The following is a 20,761-nucleotide window of genomic DNA, read 5'->3' as shown; positions in this document are numbered from 1 at the left end:
AGCCAGATGAGAAATACTCTGCTTTACTTTGTAACCAAAGTAATATAAAGCTAGATGTCTTATTCAACATTGTTAGATGATATATATTAATACATGTTAATGTTTACCACTCACCTACTAAGTGAGATGGAAAGATCCTATAAAGAGGTTGAGTAAGATTGTACTAGCCCATAAACTCACAGGGTAGAAATCAAAGCCAAAGTGATGAAAGAAGGAAACTTTTAAGGTTGATATTGGTAGAAAATGGTCTAATATATAAAGGAAGGAGGCTATATATATATATATATATATATATATATATATATATATTTAAAGCACCTAGTGAGAAGACACATACAAAGAATGTCAATTTCAGCACACTTATTACATCAGAATGCTGGGAACAGCCATAAAGAAGTGGTTACTTTATGGTACACCCATATAATGGAACACTATAGAGACATACGTCACATGCATGGCATACCACATAGATGTATCTGTATGTGCTCTCACAGAACTAGCTCTGGAATATATTAAGAGAAGAAAAGCAAGAAGCAGGACAATACACACAGTATGGGATGGGAAGACTTTATTCTTAAACAATAGTATAAATAATTTTTTAAAAATACCTTGTGGTATCTTCTTAACAGTGCCTTTTTTGCTTCTTGAACTTTTTCCAGGTATTTTTTGGTCCTTTCTCAAGAAGGCCTGTCCATCTTTGGGGCCTTCACAAGCAGCATTTTCCAAGTTCTCACCTGCAGCCACCTCACAGCTTGATGTGCAGCTTTCATTATTGTTGAGACTGTCCGGCTCAAACACTTCAGGTTTGCCCATTGCACTGTCACTGCTGGTCAGAAGCTCATGCCCATCACCATCAAGTTGATTTTCATTTTCATCTGATGCAGAGGGCAAGCATGTTACAGTACTTTCCACGCCATCACCAGGATGACATCCAACTTGTGGTTCTATCTGCAGATTATATGTAGGAGTTTTGCTGTCATCCATTAGAGCATCTTTTGTTGAATCGTTTAAGTTTCATTAAAGTCCTTCAATGTCTACAATGACAAAAAGAAAAAACATTCATTTTTTAAACTCTGGATTTTCGGTGATCTTTGATTTTCCTCTTCTCCTGGGTTGTTTTACTGTAAGTAGGGAAGAGAGAAATGACTAAGGCTCATTCCTACTACTTCTAACCCACTTACAACCCTACCCCACCTCACTTAGTTCTTGCTTGAATACAATGGTTCTAAACCCTGGCTGTATGTTTATTGCCTATGGAGCTTGTCAAATTTCTATCATAGACCTCTGAAATCTAAATCTCTGGGGATCGAGCCCAAACACTGACATATTTTTTGAAGTTCTCTAGATTATTCTAATGTGCATCATGTTGGGACCACTGCCTTGAAGAAAGACATTAAAGGTTGTCTGCTAAAACCAATCACTCATGTTATCCCTGTACACTTAACAAACAAGTGAAAGTTACTTGTGTAAGTCGTTATACGGCCAAACAGCAGCAATATTTACATATGAAAACATTTAAAAATAGTTTTTAAATAAAATTTTTAAAAAGTATATGGGGGAAAATTCAGGTAGCATATATTTATACTATATTCTCATTACATCCTTCCTAAAAATAAGCCCTGAAAAGTACTTTAGGATTGTCAACAGATTCCTTTTATACCATTAAAAAAAAAAAAAGAGGGCCATGATTAACTCTAGGCTATTTAGTTTAAGACTTGGAAAAAAATCTCAGTCTACTCCAAGAATCCTTCTAACATTTTAAAGATATACAAAATAGATTTTAAGCCTTGTATCAGTCATGTTTTACCCCCTCTTCTCATCCAAAAGTATATTACATTTTAAGAAAAATCATGCCAGCCAGATTTAGATATTTTTATGCTTGCCAAGTATTACTTTGGATTTGAATGAAATATAATATTTCAGCAATTTTGAGAAAAACTCAGTGATAAACAATTTTGTATATTCTTCAAACTAATAAAAAGAAATGTTTATTTGCTCTTTAGAAAGTCAGTAAATATATATAAATAAATATATATTTAAGTAAAGTAAAATTTTTTTAAAAACAGGAAAACAAAGTATAAAACAAAACATGAGCTCTACACTGATTGTATCACATGATTTCAACTATTTTGCAAGTGGAATATTTTATTTGGTTCAGGCATAAAAGTACTGCTTGTCAAATATAAAAATATCTAAATCTGGCTGGTATCATTTTCCTTAAATGATACCATTTAAGCTCCACTAAGAAGTATGTAAAATGAAAAGTAAAATGATTTAATTTGACTAGAATAACTTAGTTTAGACCTAAATGAATTCTAACTAAAGTATAATTTTTAATTGAAAAGTAATTATTTTTTTAATAAATTTATTTATTTAATTTATTTTTGGCTGCATTGGGTCTTTGTTGCTGCACGCAGGCTTTCTCTAGTTGCAGCGAACAGGGGCTACTCTTCATTGCGGTGCGCGGGCTTCTCATTGTGGTGGCCTCTCTTGTTGCGGAGCATGGGCTCTAGGTGCATGGGCTTCAGTAGTTGTGGCACACAGGCTCAGTAGGTGTGTCTCGTGGGCTCTAGAGTGCTGGTTCAGTAGTTGTGGCACACGGGCTTAGTTGCTCCATGGCATGTGAGATCTTCCCAGACCAGGGCTCGAACCCGTGTCCCCTGCATTGGCAGGAGGATTCTTAACCACTGTGCCACCAGGGAAGTCCCAGTAATTATTATTTTAATAAAGTGTCTTCAAGATCTCTATCATGAGAGAATCCAAATTCAAATGAGACTTTAAAAGTGCATGTGGCAAAAAAAAAAAAAAAAAAGTGCATGTGGCTAATGTGGTGGAAACACCCCAAATGTTCACTGACGGATGAAGAGAGAAGCAAAATGTGATATATTCACACAATGGAATATTATTCTGCCATAAAAAGGAATGAAGTTCTGATACATGCCACAACATGGATGACCCTTGAAAACATTAAGCCAGACACAAACGGATAAATACTGTATGATTCTACTTATGTGTAATTTTATAATAGGCAAATTCATAGAAATAGAAACTAGATTAGAGGGGCTGAGGGCAGGGGAGGGAGTTACAGCTTAATGGTTACAGAGATTTTGCTTAGGGTGATGGAAAAGATCTGGAAAGAGACAGGGTTGACGGTTACACAACAGTGTCAATGTAATCAATGCCACTGAATTGTATACTTAAAAATGGTTAATATGGCATATTTTCTGTCACATATTTTTTATCACAATAAAAACAGTGAAAATTTTATGTGGCTATGTAGGAAAAATGTCAGTCCTTAAAACTGACAATAGCCTCAGTTGTTTTCTGATTTAAATAACCAAATTATTTTCTAGCATGTATTTGCAGTTGAAAATATAAAAGTTTTACTTTTATCTGAAAGAGACACAGAGATCTCATGCCAAGGGGGAAGGAAGAAAGCAATCTACAGAGCCCCAAACAATAAGAGTCGCCTCTTGTTGAGTCTCTGTCATGTATTAGAAGCCATGCCAGGCACTTCACATACCTTATTTCTAATTCTCCAAACAAGCCTACATGGGAGGTGTTCATACTGTGTTTTAGGTGAAGACTCTGAGGCTTGGAGAGGCAAAAATAACTTGTTTAAAATCATATTCTTGGAAAGAAGTGGAACTGGATCTGAAACCAGGTCTTCCTGATTTGAATCCTGTGCAGTTCAGCATAATAGCTGAGAACACAGGCAGACCAAGGGTCAACTTCTGGCTCTGCCATTTAACAAACTGTGTGGTGACCTGAGGCAAGTTACCTAGCATCTCCAAGCTTTAATTTTCTCTTTGTGAAAATGGAGAACCGTAATGCTTACCTCAAAGAGTCATTTGTGAGGCTTAGACAATATGGCAGGTAAAGCAGTTAGCAGAGTACTTGGCCCACAGTAAATGCTCAAGAAAAGTTAGCCATTATTATTGCCCAAGAAATCTTACAGATTGGCCTTAAACACCAGTAGGTTTATTCAAGCAGCTCTGTAGCCTTACTGAAGGTTCAGAAACTGAGCTTTTCTAGACCTCCTGGAAATAATTAGGTTCCTGATGATAGGCTAATGTTAACCAGCATCATTTGAGAATGCTGAAGTATTAATTTATGATAGAGATATCTCAGCAAGTTCCTGGAATATTTAATGATCTGTTCTGTGCACCATTTCAGATGATGAGGATGTCTAGAAATTAGTGATTAAGGGATTTCCCTGGTGGTCCAGTGGGTAAGACTCCATGCTCCCAATGCAGGGGGCCCGGGTTCCTCCCTGGTCGGGGAACCAGATCTCACATGCATGCTGCAACTAAGAGTCCGAATGCTGCAATGAAGAAGCCCTCATGCCACAACTAGACATGCCGCAATGAAGATCCCATGTGTTGCAACTAAGACCCGGCCCAGCCAAATAAATAAATAAATATTTAAGAAAAAAAAATTAGTGATTAAGCCTCCTTGGTGAGTATAAAATTACAGATCACACTTCGCAACTTTAATGAGTGTCATGTACCAGTTAAACTCTTCAGACCCATACTCTTATTCAATTCTCACAATTACTCTAGCAGATGGGTAATTTTTAGTCCTATTATAGTAATGAAGAAACCAAGTCTCATATCTCATCAAGGGTCAGCTAGTAAGTTCAGAAATAGAACATGGATCAGTTGTGATCTTGAGGCCACACTCTCAACAATTATGCTTTATGGACAATGGGGTAAAAGTATAAATAACTTAAAGAATATTTCACTCCAGCTGTGGTACACCTCAGTGAAGAATCTCTACCCTACAACAGAGGACACATCTCTAATAAACATGAAGTTCAAGTTCCTGGAAGTTCTCTCTTTCCCTGGGAATTGCTAGATCCAAACAATATACAATTTCTTAAATAATCCACCTTCTGTTGAGAACTATTTTTTTAAAAAGACATACTAATATACTATTTATGTTAAATATCTATTACCAGTAAAGTAGGTCTTCCTTTCTTTGGGCCTCAAGACATTTTGCCTCCTATTATTTTGTGATGACGTAATTAGTTTAATTCTCAAAAGGCTACTTTGTAAACTACTTTCTAATACTAATACTTATAGGTGTGAATCTGTAATTATTCTTAATAGACACTGACCAATTCTTCATGGCTTGGCTCAAAAGTCACTCCAATTTGTCTTCCCTGACTTCTCCATTCCAAAAGACATGATGCATTCCTCTACGGCACTCTGTACCACGCATAGAGTCCCTCCCAAATACAACTCTCTACACTATATATATTTGCGTATGTGTCCTACCAGATTTAAGCCATTTGAATACCCATAACCCCAGCCACAGATAATTTTTATTCTTCACAATGTCTAGCTCTGGGCCTTATACTTATTATATATATGAAGGAGTGGAGGGCTTATTTTCTACAGTTTCTGTCTTCAAAGAAGAAAGGCACATGGATTTCTATATACTCCTCTGCCCCTACTCTGAGAGCTAAAGGAACCTATTATACAATATTTGGCTTCTATCTGCATTCCTAACACATTTCAATTGGAACACTTTAACTTAAGCAGTAGGATAATACTCTTAATGGGATTTCAAATTAGTACAGGCCTACTGCTTTTGGAAACAGTTATAAGAAAATACTATTTTTGGAAACAGTTATAAACAAATACTATTTTTGTCTTCTTCCTCCTCTTTCCTTTCCTTCAATGCTATAACAACAGCATTTAAAAAGGTTCATCTTCATGTACACCTGTATCTCACTATATGAAAGCACCTAGGCAAGAGAAAAATCATAGGGAGAAAGAAGCCCCAGTTGATACATAGTATTTTTAAATATGCCCTAACATTATATGGGACCTGGAGGTTAGAAGTACAGTAGAAAAGGCATTCTAAGTTATTTGCTATATCTAAGCTGTACGTCTATTCTATGAGTCCCTATGGCTGTACCAATTCTCACAAAAGAAACAGCCGCAGCGGTTAAGAATCCGCCTGCCAATGCAGGGGACACAGGTTCGAGCCCTGGTCTGGGAAGATCCCACATGCCGAGGAGCAACTAAGCCCGTGTGCCACAACTATTGAGCCTACGCTCTAGAGCCCATGAGCCACAACTACTGAACTCACGTGCCACAACTACTGAAGCCTGCACGCCTAGAGCCTGTGCTCCGCAACAAGAGAAGCCACCGTGATGAGAAGCCTGCACACCTCAAGGAAGAGTAGCCCCTGCTCGCCGCCACTAGAGAAAGCCCGCAAGCAGCAATGAAGACCCAACACAGCCAAAAAATAAAAAAATAAATTTTTTTAAAAAAGAATGAAAAAGAACAGCAACACAGTACAATCATTGCACAACACTGACTCGGGCATATTTTGCCTTTCAAAAGCATGATAGTAAGTGCTGCCCAAGTTTCCAGCCTCTTGTGGCAAAATAGCACACCAAATATGTACATTGTATAAAAATTATTTGACATGTTGACTTAGTACACTGAAGAATTTCAAGCAAACTATTCAAGCTGAAGAATCTCAAGCAAACTATTCAAGTAAGGCTCATACAAAAGTTGAAAAACAAAACTTTGAGGAAGAACATTTAAATATAATAAAGTAACAGACTAACAAAGAGAAATCTACATTTTGTCAAAAAAAAAATCTCACTCCCAGGTATGATTTGACTTCATTTTTGATACATCTTAATGCATTATCTGGTGAGATTAAACATCAGGTGCTACTGAAATTAAAAAATGAATTTATAGGAATGGTTAAATATATAATATTACTCAATTATTTTATTAAAATGCTTTAAGAAGATTCTGAGTGCCATTTTTCTGTAATCCAAGTAAATTAGGCCTAAATACTATACTTTTACCTTCGAAAGAAGCCAAGATTCTTCTTAAGAATTAAGATGCAACCCCAAGTTTAAATTTGATGACTTATAGTCAACCCAAAATTTAGAAGAAGACAGTTACCAAATAACGTATTCTATTAACCCTAAATTCAAATCTGGCTACTCACAGTTAACTCAGAATTGAGGAAGAAAGTCACCACACTCATATGTTGTGTTTATGATGGTAACTACATATCACTTTACATTTCGTCATCTTACTCACTTGACATGTTCCAATACTACTAAATCTATAGTTTTCTGTGATGAATGCTTTGTTTAGACATATGTACCTGTAGGCAATATTCAGTATACCAGCAATAAAAAGCATGCTCCAGAAGAATGATTCTCAAAAATTTTGCAGCCCAAAATAAAGAATTCATTTTTCATTTAAATCATGTACATACAAAATACGTATACATAACTGAAACAAAGATTTCTCAAAACTAAACACACATGAAGCACCCTGATACATTCTCCATTCTATTCAATACTATTTCTTATTTTCTTTAAATGCTGATCAAGGTCCACTAGGTAGATTTCATACCTCACTAATGAGCATTGACCACAGCAATAAGGCAGTTTCTAGGAATTAACAGTCTCATCCTAAGGACCACCAACTGAGCACTAGAGAAGTTTGTAATTATCTCCAAATTTTTTTCTGAAAATGATGCAGATCATATGAAACTCGGACATAAACTTCACTTAACATATTATCCCCAAAATCTCAATAAAATAATTTTTGCTAATTTATATCACTGACCTCACATTAAAATTTAGCTAAAATACTATGCTTGATTCAGGGTCCCTTAGTTGATATCTTTGGTTGTCAGCTATATTCTATACCTATGCTAACCAATATGGTAGCCACTAACCACATATGGCTCCTGAGTACTTGAAATATGAACAGTGAGACTGAGGAGCTGAATTTTTACTTTTATTTAATTTTAATTAATTTAAACTCTGAAACATATTGATTCAGTTATTGAAAAACTTATGCATGTTTGAAACAAATTGGGTATGTGAACCTGCTTTTTCACCTAAATTTTAGGAAATTTAAATATAGATCAAGCATTTCCAACAAAAAATGTGTCCAAATTGAGATGTGCTATATTTGTAAAATAAACACCATAGTTCAAAGACTTATTAGGAATAGAAAGAATATAAAAATAATAGGCCTTTAATAATTTTAAATATTGATTACAAGTTAAAATAATATTTTGATCTAACGGATTAAACAAACCCTATTATTAAAATTAATCTCACCTTTTAAAACCCTTTTTTAATGTGGTTACTAGAAAACAAAATTCTATATATGGCTCACATTCTATTTCTATTAGACAATGTTGCTTTCCATTATACTGCTTTGATAGTGCCACTGTAGCCAAAGTCCTGGCTCATAGTGAATCACTCCATTCAGGATTCTTTCTTGCTAATACTAGTTAGGCTGTCAACATTTCCCGGGTATAGACGTTATTATTACTATAATTAAATAAGGTAAACACCTAATGAAAGAAATAGATACTAAAAGTTTAAAAAATTAATTTGTAAGTACTTGTTTATATCCTATTTTCTGGATCATGTCGTCCCCCTCTTTAGGTACTTTGCCATATTCAAATTATTCCTGGTACTTCAGAAATGTTGAATGGTAATTATAACTAGTAAAATGGCCTTATAGAAATCTTTCTAAATAGTTTGATTTCTATATAATACTATGTACAAAAGTAAGCAGGATTGTTTTAGTATTTCTTTAGTAAGAATAAAAAACACAATTTCACAATAAGGAATTTACTCTTAATTAAAAAAAACGGTCATAGAAAATGTCTTAAGGAGGAGGATAAAAATATAACAAAGTATATAGATGCAAACTATTACATATAGAATGGATAAGCAACAAGGTCCTACTGTATAGGGAACTATACTACTATATACTACAGGGAACTATATTCAATATCCTGAGATAAAACATAATGGAAAAGAATATAATATTAACTCTGTGTAACTAACTGAAAAAAATGCTTGTGTTGCTACTATAATTTCATATGCTGTGATTTGCCCACCCTTTATCTTCAAGTGATACAAAAGTTGTTAATTTCTAGGAGCATTTGAGTCATAAAGTCAGTAGACAAAATTTATAATTAATGATTGTTAAATGAAAAAATTGTATAAAAATAAAATAGAATATAAAAAAGAATGTATATATGTGTACAACTGAGTCACTTTGCTATATAGCAGAAATTAACACAACATTGTAAATCAACTATACTTCAATAAAAAAAATTTGTTAAATCATAAAAATGCAACAAAGTATACAACACAACTACAAGAATACAAAAAAGAAAAACAAGAAAAATAATCAATTACTGTAAGATGTGAAGGTAATGATTCTAAGGGAGAATACAACAAACATGGATTTTACTTATGCAGAGAAAGTACTCTTCAAATATAAAGGAACTCACAAACCATGTGACTCATAAACCCAAAACAACCTTGGGGCAGGTAAGCTGAATAAAAGGAAGCATAATTTGTTTCATTTTCTTCAATCCTCCCTTTCATAATGGGACTCAGTTCAAGACAGCTTACACATCAACAAAGACTTTAAGTTCAAAATCCATTACATAAATGGAAATGACATGTCAAAAGCCTCAGTGGGGGTATATCCAAGCAGTGCAAAGATAGTCATCTCTCTCCTCTCTTTCCTCTCTCTTATATACAGACATATATAAATTTTACTTAAAGAAAAAACAGAAAAGTAAATCTCTAAAATAGTGTGAATGCAAGGACATCTTCAGGTATCCAGACACATGTATTTTTAGCAATAATTTCTAACAATTTTTTCACTTAACAATCATTAATTATAAATTTTGCCTACTTCAGGGTGACTGACTTTATGATTCAAATGCTCCTAGAAATTAACAACTTCTATATCACTTGAAGATAAAGGGTGGGCAAATCACAGCATACGAAATTACAGTAGCAACACAAGCATTTTTTTCAGTTAGTTCCACAGAGTTAATACCACATGCATTGAGAGAACCACAGTTTAGGGGAAGGAGTCATTTCACTAGGGTCATGCATAAGCTATGCTTTTTTGGTTTTAATACTTCTTTGGTATAAAACTGATTGCAACCATACTTTGAAGCCACAACCAACAGAATCTAAGAACTTGAAAATACTTTTTAGTTCAGACCATAACTTTTAAAATACTTTTAAAACAAAAATTATGTTTACTATTACATATATACTATATATCTTCATGGAAACTATCTTAATAATTTTTAAACTTTGAGCACTTTGCTATACAACTAGTAACATAAGGCAATCTATCTACACTTTAATTATTAAATATACCAAAAAATCTATATATTTTGTTTTAAAATGATAATTCTTGCTAATATAGTGGCAAGAACAAACTGTTCATTAGAACCTTCCCTTAAGAGGCCTGACCAAATAGCATTATCTGAATAAAATGCTAATTATTAACAGTAGTCAACAGTTATTGAATATTTACTATCAGGCAGTATTTCAGTCATATATAATATATGTGTGAATTTAAAATAATTTACATTTATAAATTTAAACATTTATAAATTTAATATATAAAATTTAATGTTCACACAGGTCCTACAAAGTAGTTCTATAATTACATCCATATTATAGAGAAGGAAACAGCAACAAAATGATTCAATAAATAGGCCAAGGTCACAGAGCTAGTACATGACAAAGTCAGGATTCAAACTCAAAGAACCTGACTCCACAGCCTATACCCTTGACCACTATAATCATTTTTACATTAATTTAAAAAATCAACTACATTTATATGTATATTTTGTAAACACCAAATTCTAGCTTCAAGGAGACAGCAACATGAAAAATATCTAGTGTCTTGAAATGTTTTTCAGATTACAGAGTTTAGAAAATAGGTTGAGGCAAAATAAAATAAAACCCACCAATAAGACTATTTACTTAATGTAATTTCTAAATGTGATGAACTCATTTCTTTAGGTTTACACGTTAATCTATATCATATCCCCATTAGAGACCATCATCAAGAATTTGACATGTTTCCTTGTACACACAGAATAATTTCTACTAGGCCGATCACAAGTATTTACTGAACCAACATCACAGCTAAAGGGAATAAAGTACAAGAGTCTTCATACTTTGATAGTATACCCCTAATGAGCAAAGAAATTGCACACATACCCACTATATGCATATTTGTTCATAACCTATATGAATGTATACTGGATATATATATATACATACACACACACACACACACATTTTTGAACATGTGCAAAAACATATTAAGAAAAAATGAAAGGGACTTCCCTCATGGTCAAGTGGGTAAGACTCTGTGCTCCCAATGCAGGGGGCCCAGATTTGATCCCTGGTTGGGGAACTAGATCCCTCATGCATGCCACAACTAAGAGTTCTCATGCTGCAACTAAGAAGTCTGCGTGCCACGAGTAAGAAGCCTGCGTGCCACGACTAAGAAGCCTGAATGCCACAACTAAGAGTCTGCATGCCGCAACTAAGAGTCTGCATGCCGCAACTAAACATCCTGAATGCCGCAACAAAGATCCCACATGCTGCAACTAAGACCCCGCGCAGCCAAAATAAAATAAAAATAAATAAAAATAAATATTTTTTGAAAAGAAAAGATGAATGAGTTCTACTTCTGGGAAGTGCAGACTAGCTCGTTTCAGACAAACCCTCCTGTTGATAGCAGTTAGAGAAGCTGGCAGAGAGCTTCAATTTGGAAGCCAAAAAAGCTGAGCAGAGCCTTTAGCAGACTTACAAAGCTGGCACAAACAATGAGGTTTAGGACTTGCCAAGAAGAAGGGAGCCTTAGGCTTTCAAGTGGGACCTAAAATGGCTACTCCCCAGAAGAAACAGTGAGTCTGAAATAGACCAGCCTTCACAGGGACTAAAGCCCAGTAGAATGATCTTCATTTCTGGTTGAATTAAGATGATCTGCCCTAACTTGGTTGCCTGCCAGCAACATGAATAAATCTCCTCTGGAAGAAGAAATCCAACAAAGGCTCAAATTACCTCCACAAATTTTCATCTATAAAGCCTGTAATATAATCCAAAATAACCAGGCATACAAGAGATCAAAATGTGACAAAAAACTGGGAGGAAAAGCAGTGAACAGAAGCAGGTTCACAAGAAATTCATATGTTGGAGTTAATTTAAAGAAACTTTAAAACAACTATTATTAAAATGTTCAAGGAATTAAATGAATAGGTGAGAAAATTTCAAAAGAATTGACAATATAGCGACAAAAGCAAATAGTTTATTTTGCTTTTTAATCAAATCACTATATTTGAATTTTTAAAAATCCAAATGAGTATTCTAGATCTAAAAAATACAATAACTGAAATTACTCTAGAACTGGAACTCAAGGGTAAATTTATTAATTTCTAAAATATTTCAGAATGAAGAAACGAGTATAACTTTTGAACTCATGCAAAATGGTGTCTAATAACAAGAAAAAAGTTGAAAAATGTGACATGAAAAACATAAAAAACATGGAGGGGAGTACAAACAGAGTTTTAGAATGTGTTCAAACTTAAGTTGTTGTCAACTTAAAATAGACTATCGTAAGTAGAAGCTGTTATATGGAAGCCACATGATAACCACCAAGCAAAAACCTATAATAGATACACAAAAGATAAGGAGAAAGGAATCTAAGCGTATCCACTAAAGAAAGCCATCAAACCACAAAGGGAGAAAGCAAGAGAAGAAGAAAAAAATCAGAGGAACTACAAAACAGTCAAAAAACAATGAACAAACTGGCGGTAAATACATACCTATCAATACTTTAAATGTGAATAGAATAAATTCTCCAATCAAAAGACAGAGAATGGCTGAGTGGATAAAAAAAGCAAAACTCATCTATATGCTGTCTACAAGAGACTCACTTCAGACATAGGTCCTAAACAAACTGAAAATGAAAGAATAGGGAAAAATATTCACTGCAAATGGAAACCAAAAGAAAGTTGAGATAGCTATACTTACATCAGACAAACTAGACTTTAAAACAAATACTGTAATAAAAGAAGGGCATTATACATTGATAAAGGAGCAATACAACAAGAATATAAGGCATTTGTAAATGTTTATGCATCCAGCATAGGAGCACCTAAACATTTAAAGCAAATACTAACAGACCTAAAAGGAGAAATATATAGCAATACAATAATAACAGTAGAGAAATTTAATAACCCAATTACATCAATGGATAGATCATCCAAAAACATCATCTTTAAATAAGATGTTAGGTCAGATAGACTTAACAGATATATAAAGAACATTTCATCCAAAAGCAACAGACAGGGCTTCCCTGGTGGCTCAGTGGCTAAGAATTCACCTGCCAATGCAGGGGACATGGGTTTGAACCCTGGACCGGGAAGATCCCACATGCAGTGGAGCAACTAAGCCCGTGCACCACAACTACTGAGCCCACGCACCTAGAGCCCATGCTCCGCAACAAGAGAAGTCACGGCAATGAGAAGCCTGTGCACTGCAACAAAGAGTAGCCCCTGCTCACTGCAACTAGATAAAGCCCACGTGCAGCAACAAAGACCCAATACAGCCAAAAATTAATTAATTAATTAATAAAAAAAAAAACAAAAGCAACAGACTCACATTCTTCTTGAGTACACATGGAACATTCTCCAGGACAGATCATATGGTAGGCCACAAAAAGTCTTAACAAATTAAAAAAGGCTGAAATCATCTCAAACACCTTTCCCAACTACGGTGGTATGAAACTAGAAGTCAATTATGAGAAGAAAATTCACAAATATGTGGAGAGGAAACAACATGCTACTGAAAAACCAATGGATCCACAAAGAAACAAAGAGTGAAATTCAAAAATACCTTGAGACAAACAAAAATGGAAATACAACATATCAAAACTTATAAGACACAGCAAAAGCAGTTCTAAAAGGGAAGTTCATAATGATAAATGCCACCTCAAGAAACTGGAAACATGTCAAACAAATAAACTAACTTTATATCTGAAGGGAAAAAAAGGACAAATGAAGCCCAAAATTAGTAGAAGAAAGGAAATAACAAAGATCAGAGCAGAAATAAATGAAATAGAGACTAGAAAAATAATAGAAAAGATCAATGAAACCAAGAGCTGGTTCTTTGAAAAGATAAACTAAACTGAGAAACCTTTAGCTTGCCTCACCAACAAAAAAAGAGGACTCAAATAAAATCAGAAATGAAACAGGAAACATTATGACTGACACCACAAAAATACAAAGGATCATAAGAGACTACTACAAACAGCTGTAAACCAACAAACTGGACAACCTAGAAGAAATGGATACATTCCTAGAAACATACAACTTTCCAAGACCAAATCAGGAAAAACTGAAAATCAATTACTAATAAGATTTACTGATCAGTAACTTAAAACCTCCCAACAAACAGAAGTCCAAAAGCAGACAGCTTTACTAGTGAATTCTACCTAACATTCAAAGAATCATTACCAATCCTTCTCAAATTCTTCTAAAAAATACAAGGGGAGGGAACAGTTCCAAACTCATTTTATGAGGTCAGCATTACCCTGATACCAAAACCAGACAAGAATAACACAAGAAAAGTAAATCACAGGCCAATATCCCTGACGAACATAGATGAAAAGTACTCAACTAAATATTAGCAAATTGGACTCGACCTTACGTTAAGAGGATCTCACACCATGCATAATCAAGTGGGATTTATCCCAGGAATGCAAGGATGGTTCAACATCCACAATTCAATTACGTGATACACCACATTAACAAAATGAAGACTAAAAATCATATGACCATCTCAATGGATGTAGAAGATGCATTTGACAAAATTCAACATCATTTTATGATAAAAACTCTCCACAAAGTGGGTATGAAGGAAACATACCTCAACATAATAAAGACTGTATATGACAAGGCCACAGCTAACATCATACTCAATGAAAAGCTGAAAGCTTTCCTTCGAAGACTAGGAACAAAACAAGGATGCCCACTCTCCCCACTTTCATTGAGCATAGTATTGGAATTCCTATCCAGAGCAAGAAAAAAAATAAAAGGCATCCAACTTGGAAAGGAAGAAATAAAACTGACACTCTTTGCAGATTACATGATACCATATACAGAAAATCCTTAAGACTCCACCACAAAAATTGTTAGAACTAATAAATGAATACAGTTGCAGGATACAAAATTAATAGGCAAAAATCTGTTTCTATACACTAATCATGAACTATCAGAAAGAGAAATTAAGAAAATCCCATTTACAACAGCATCAAAAAGAATAAAACACCCCAAAATAAATTTAACCAAGGAGGTGAAAGACCTATACACTGAAAATTGTAAGACACAGAGGAAAGAAATTGAAGAAGACACAAATAAGACATTCCGTGCTCATGGACTGGAATAATTAATATTGTTAAAATGGCCATACTACTCAAGGCTGTCTATAGATTCAATGCAATCCTTATCAAAATTCCAATGTCATTTTTCCAGAAATAGAAAAAACAATTCTGAAATTTGTATGGAACCACAAAAGACTCCAAATAGCCAAAGCAATCTTGAGAAAGAACAACAAAGATGGAGGCACCATGCTCCCTGATTTCAAACTATATTAGAAAACTACAGTAATCGAAGTAGTATGGTATTAGCATAAACACAGACACAGAAATCTATAGAACAAAACAGAGAACCCAGAAATAAACCCGTGCACACATTTATTTATGACAAAGTAGCCAAGAATACACAATGGGGAAAGGACAGTCTCTTCAATTAATGGTTTTGGGAAAACTGGACAGCCACATGCAAAAGAAAAAAATTAGACCACTATCTTACATCATACACAAAAATTAACTCAAAATGGATTAACTCTTGAATGTAAGACCTGAAACCATAAAATTCCTACAAGAAAACATAGGCAATAAGCTCCCTGACATCAGTCATGGTAATGATTTTTCAGACAACTGGGACTACATCAAACTTAAAAGCTTCTACACAGCAAAGGAAACCATCAACAAAATGAAAGGCAAGCTACTGAATGAGAGAAAAAAATCTGCAAATCATATATCTCTGATGAGAGGTTAATTTCCAAAATACATAAAGAATTCACACAACTTAATAGCAAAATAATCCAATTTAAAAATGAGCAAAGGATCTGGATAGACATTTTTTCTAAAGACATACAGATGGCCAACAGGAACGTGAAAAGATGCTCAATATCACTAATCATCAGAGAAATGCAAATCAAAATCACGAGATACCACCTCACACCTGTCAGAATGGCTATTAGCAAAAAGATAAGAAATAACATGTGTTGGTGAGGATATGGAGATAAGTGAACCCTGTGCACTGTTGGTGGGAATGTAAATTGGTACAGTCACTATGGAAAACAGTAAGGAGGGTGCTAAAAAATAAAAATTAGAGTTACCATGTGATCCAGCAATCCCACTTCCAGGTATTTATCCAAAGAAAACAAAATCACGACCATCAGAAGATAACCGCAACCCCATGTTCACTGCAGCATTATTTACATTAGTCGAGACTTGGAAACAACCTAAGTGCTCATCAACAGATGAACAGATAAAGAAAATGTGTGTACACACACAGACACACACAATGAAATATTATTCAACCATTTCAAAAAAGAATGAAATTCTGCCATTTGCAAAAACATGGATGAACCCTGAGAGCATTATATTAAGTAAAATAAGCCAGATGGACAAAGACAAATACCATATGATCTCATATGTATGTGGAATATTAAAAACAAACAAACAAAAACGAGCTCATAGATACAGTGAAGAGATTGGTGATTGCCAGAGATGGAGGGTGATGAGTAGGCAAAATGGGTGAAGGAAGTCAAAAGACACAAACTTCCAGTTATAAAATAAATAAGTCATGGGGAAGTAATGCAGTGTGGCAACTATAGCTAATACTGCATTGTATATCTGAAAGTTGCTAAAACAGCAGAGCTTAAAAGTTTCATCATAAGAAAAAAATTCTATAACTATGTATGGTGACAGATGTTAACTAGAATTATATGGTGATCATTTCACAATATATACAAATATTGAACCACAGTGTTGTACACTTGAAACTAATATATGTCAATTATACCTCAAAAAATAGAAAATTTAAATTAAAAAAAATAAAAGCTAAACTTTACAAAAGGTATCTAATAACTTTTTAACCAATTCAAGAAAATTTCATTTAAATGAGTTGCTAAGTGGGAAAGCAAAGAGTAACTTTCCTAAAATCTATTTTGTTTTTTAAATACAATCACTAGGGCTATCTAAGCATAATTTACTATGATGAACAAATCTTTACCTATAATATCTACATATTATATAACACTTATTTATGAATATTTTCTCTTTGGTAGTTTCAGAATACTAGATTGAATGAAAATTTATATCCCCAAACAACTAAGTCATAACGAAATTAGTGTAAGCGTTAAGATAATAATCATATACTGTCTTTTACATATGCACACCAACCTATATATTTGTGCCAACATCAACAGTCCTGGGTAACTTAAGACCTGATACATTGCTAAAAGGTCCATCTGTCTTGTTTGTCTGTTTATCTCAAATCTCTTCAGTGTTTAATAAATAACTGCTATCTCTGAGTCCCATGGTTTATTTTGCAGCTACTAAGACAAGAAACAGAACTAACACTGAATTCATTGACAGCAATGGATATCATGAAATTGCATTCAAAATTTCTGAAAAAAAATTTCACTGCTTTTAACTTCTAACAAATGAATTAATGCTGTGCTGTACTTTGGAGGGAGAGGCAGCAGACCAAAAAACAAACAAAAACAAACAAAAAAGTTACATAACAGCTATAATAAAATCATAGCTCCAAATCATTAATCATACTGTATCAGAAGGGATCCTCTGAAAGATTTTTAATCAGAGTAGTTGCATGATCTGGTTTACATATCAGAAAAATCACTTGTGTGGATCTTTAATAACATGAAACGAAAGGGCCAGTTGAGAGAGAGAAGTTAAGGATAACAGGAGACAAATAATGGTGCAAAGACTGAGGAGTGGGAAGGCAACCAGGACACAGGCAGAGGGACTATCCTTACACAGAAGGGGCACATTTTCCATTGCGACAGAGGCTTGTGACAGAAGCAGGGTGGGGGATAGTGTTTACACTGGAGTTAAGTTAGAGGCATTTCCATTTAGTAATATATCTTTCTCGGGGAAACAGTGAGTAGGATATCTGCTGAATGGGGGAAAGGGGTATTGGGAACAGGGATCTGGGAAACATACAGAAGGTTTAAAAATAGCCAGTGGAAGTTTGTAGGGCTGCTGCTGAGGGCCCACTGAAATTGGTTCACTACAAATTCGTAGTCTCCATTCTACTTGGTCATATACACTGCCTTCAAATCAATCTCATGGCGCAAACAAACCACAGAAAAGCAGCTAAAAGGAGACTCTTTTACCTAACCTTCTACATGAGTTCAAAGTATCGAAGGAAATGCTGGAATTTTCTCAGGTTACTAGGAGAGAGATTTCTTCAGTCCATCTCAACACCTATCTTCATTTGTATTCCTCTGCACAGCTCACTATTCTTCTTCCTACCTCTTGTATGCAGACAACTGAATGCAGTTGGTAAAATACTTGCCTCAGGTTTATTTCATTTAAAGAAAATGAATTCTTAAAATCCTGACCTATACTGTAATTGTACTCAAAAGTACAACAAAAAATTTTTTAAAGTAATAGCACCTCATTTTAACCTGCTGCAAATGCTATTCACTAAGCTCATGTTCTGCATAGTTTAGAAACACCATATCTTTGGGTTTTTGGGGGGTCTACGTTGGGTCTTCATTGCTATGTGGGCTTTCTCTAGTTGCAGCAAGCGGGGACTAGTCTTCATTGCAGTGCGGTGGCTTCTCTTGTTGCAGAGCATGGGCTATAGGCACGCGGGCTTCAGTAGTTGCGGCACATGGGCTCAGTACTTGTGGCTCAGGGGCTCTAGAGCGCAAGCTCAGTAGTTGTGGCACACAAGCTCAGTTGCTCCACAGCATGTGGGATCTTCCCAGACCAAGGATCGAACCCATGTCCCCTGCACTGGCAAGTGGATTGTTAACCACTGCACCACCAGAGAAGTCCCACACCTATCTTTGAAATGCCACGTTTTTGGTTAAAGTCAGTTTCGAATTTCATCTTATTTCCTCTTAGCAATTTGAGATTTTTCAAACGTAGATATGAGACTAAATTCTTGTGCCTGTATAAGAAAATCAACATATTGATTTAGTGAATCAGAAAACTTGAGTTCTGATATTATCTCATTTCCTGGGATATAAGATTCCTCCAAACATTAACACGTGATGATTCTAGTTATTAGTTCCCAAATTCTCGATTATTTGTCTTTTACTGCATTAAGTCTAAAACAAACATCTACTTTCTAGGGTATTATTCTGTGAGCTGCAATCACTTGTAATCTACTTAAAAAGTACAGCTACTGGCAAACACACATTTTCTTCTGCCTTTCCTTATCTTGAAAAACAATGATATAAGGTTGCCCTTTGAACGGAAATATGAAGCTCCTGTCCCACATCCAAGAGAATATTAGTTTTGAACTGTTTATACAATTCATGCGCTAATTCATTGTTTTTTCACCCAGTGCTCTTTGTAATCAAAAGCAGCGGTCCCCACCGTTTTTGGCACCAGGGACCAGTTTCATGGAAGACAATTTTTCCACGGACAGGGCGTTGGGGGGTATGGTTCAGGTGGTAATGCAAGCAACGGTTCAGGCAGTAATGTGAGCAATGGTTCAGGTGGTAATGCAAGCGATAGGGAGCAGCAGACGAAGCTTCACTGCCTCACCCAACGCTCACTTCCTGCTGTGTGGCACAGCTCCTAACAGGCCGCGGACCAACACCGGTCCACAGCCCAGGGATTGGGGACCCCTGATCAAAAGCACACATTTGGTCAGCATTAAAGGTTTAGTATCAGGACACAAAACAACGCCAATAAATCACTACAAGAAGACTGAACTTTGACCTCAGGAGTAAAGTGCTTTAACTGAGCTAGCCTCAGGTTAATGTAATCAATCTGGTCTACTATGAAGAAGCTATACTTATTAGGTACAGTGGCAGAGGAGGGAGACAGACAAGACACAACCTGTCCTTAAGTGTTTACTCTAAGAGGTTAATATACAAAATATATAAAGAACTCATACAAGTCAATAGCAAAATCCAAATAATCCAATTAAAAAATGGGCAAAAGACCTGAAAAGATACTTCACCAATGAACATTTACAAAAGGCCAACAGGTACATTAAAATATGCCCAGTACCCAGTGTCATTAAGGAAATGCAAATCAAAACCACAATGAGATATCACCACACGTTTGCTAGAATGTCCATCATCAAAAAGAAAAGAGATAACACAGAAAGAAAAATTAAGGAAACAATCCCATTCACCACTGCAACAAAAAGAATAAAATACCTAAGAATAAACCTATCTAAGGAGGTAAAAGACCTGTACTCAGAAAACTGTAAGACACTGATGAAAGAAATCAAAGATGACACAAACAGATGGAGAGATATACCATGTTCTTGGATTGGAAGAATCAATATTGTGAAAATGACTATACTACCCAAAGCAATCTACAGACTCAATGTAATCCCTATCAAATTACCAGTGGTATTTTTTACAGAACTAGAACAAAAAATCTTAAAATTTGTATGGAGACACAAAAGACCCCGAATAGCCAAAGAAATCTTGAGGGAAAAAAACGGAGCTGGAGGAATCAGACTCCCTGACTTCAGACTATACTACAAAGCTACAGTCATCAAGACAACATGGTACTGGCACAAAAACAAATATAGATCGATGGAACAGGATAGAAAACTCAGAGATAAA

At 35.0% G+C, this 20,761-nt stretch overlaps 1 protein-coding gene across 1 annotated transcript in view; it reads right to left on the bottom strand.

The window, feature by feature from the left end:
- CNST (consortin, connexin sorting protein) overlaps positions 1-20,761 on the bottom strand; it is a 114,812-nt gene that overhangs the window by 74,196 nt on the left and 19,855 nt on the right. The window contains exon 3 of the mRNA XM_065886680.1: positions 609-1,034. Within this exon, the coding sequence (XP_065742752.1) occupies positions 609-984 (376 nt within the window). The 5' untranslated portion in view covers positions 985-1,034. The remainder of the gene's footprint in view (positions 1-608; positions 1,035-20,761) is intronic.

The sequence above is a fragment of the Phocoena phocoena genome, chromosome 1 (genome assembly GCF_963924675.1).
Source record: "Phocoena phocoena chromosome 1, mPhoPho1.1, whole genome shotgun sequence".
NCBI classification, from domain to species: domain Eukaryota; kingdom Metazoa; phylum Chordata; class Mammalia; order Artiodactyla; family Phocoenidae; genus Phocoena; species Phocoena phocoena.
Note: the sequence above shows the minus strand (reverse complement) of the source record. Positions and strands in the feature narration are given on the sequence as shown.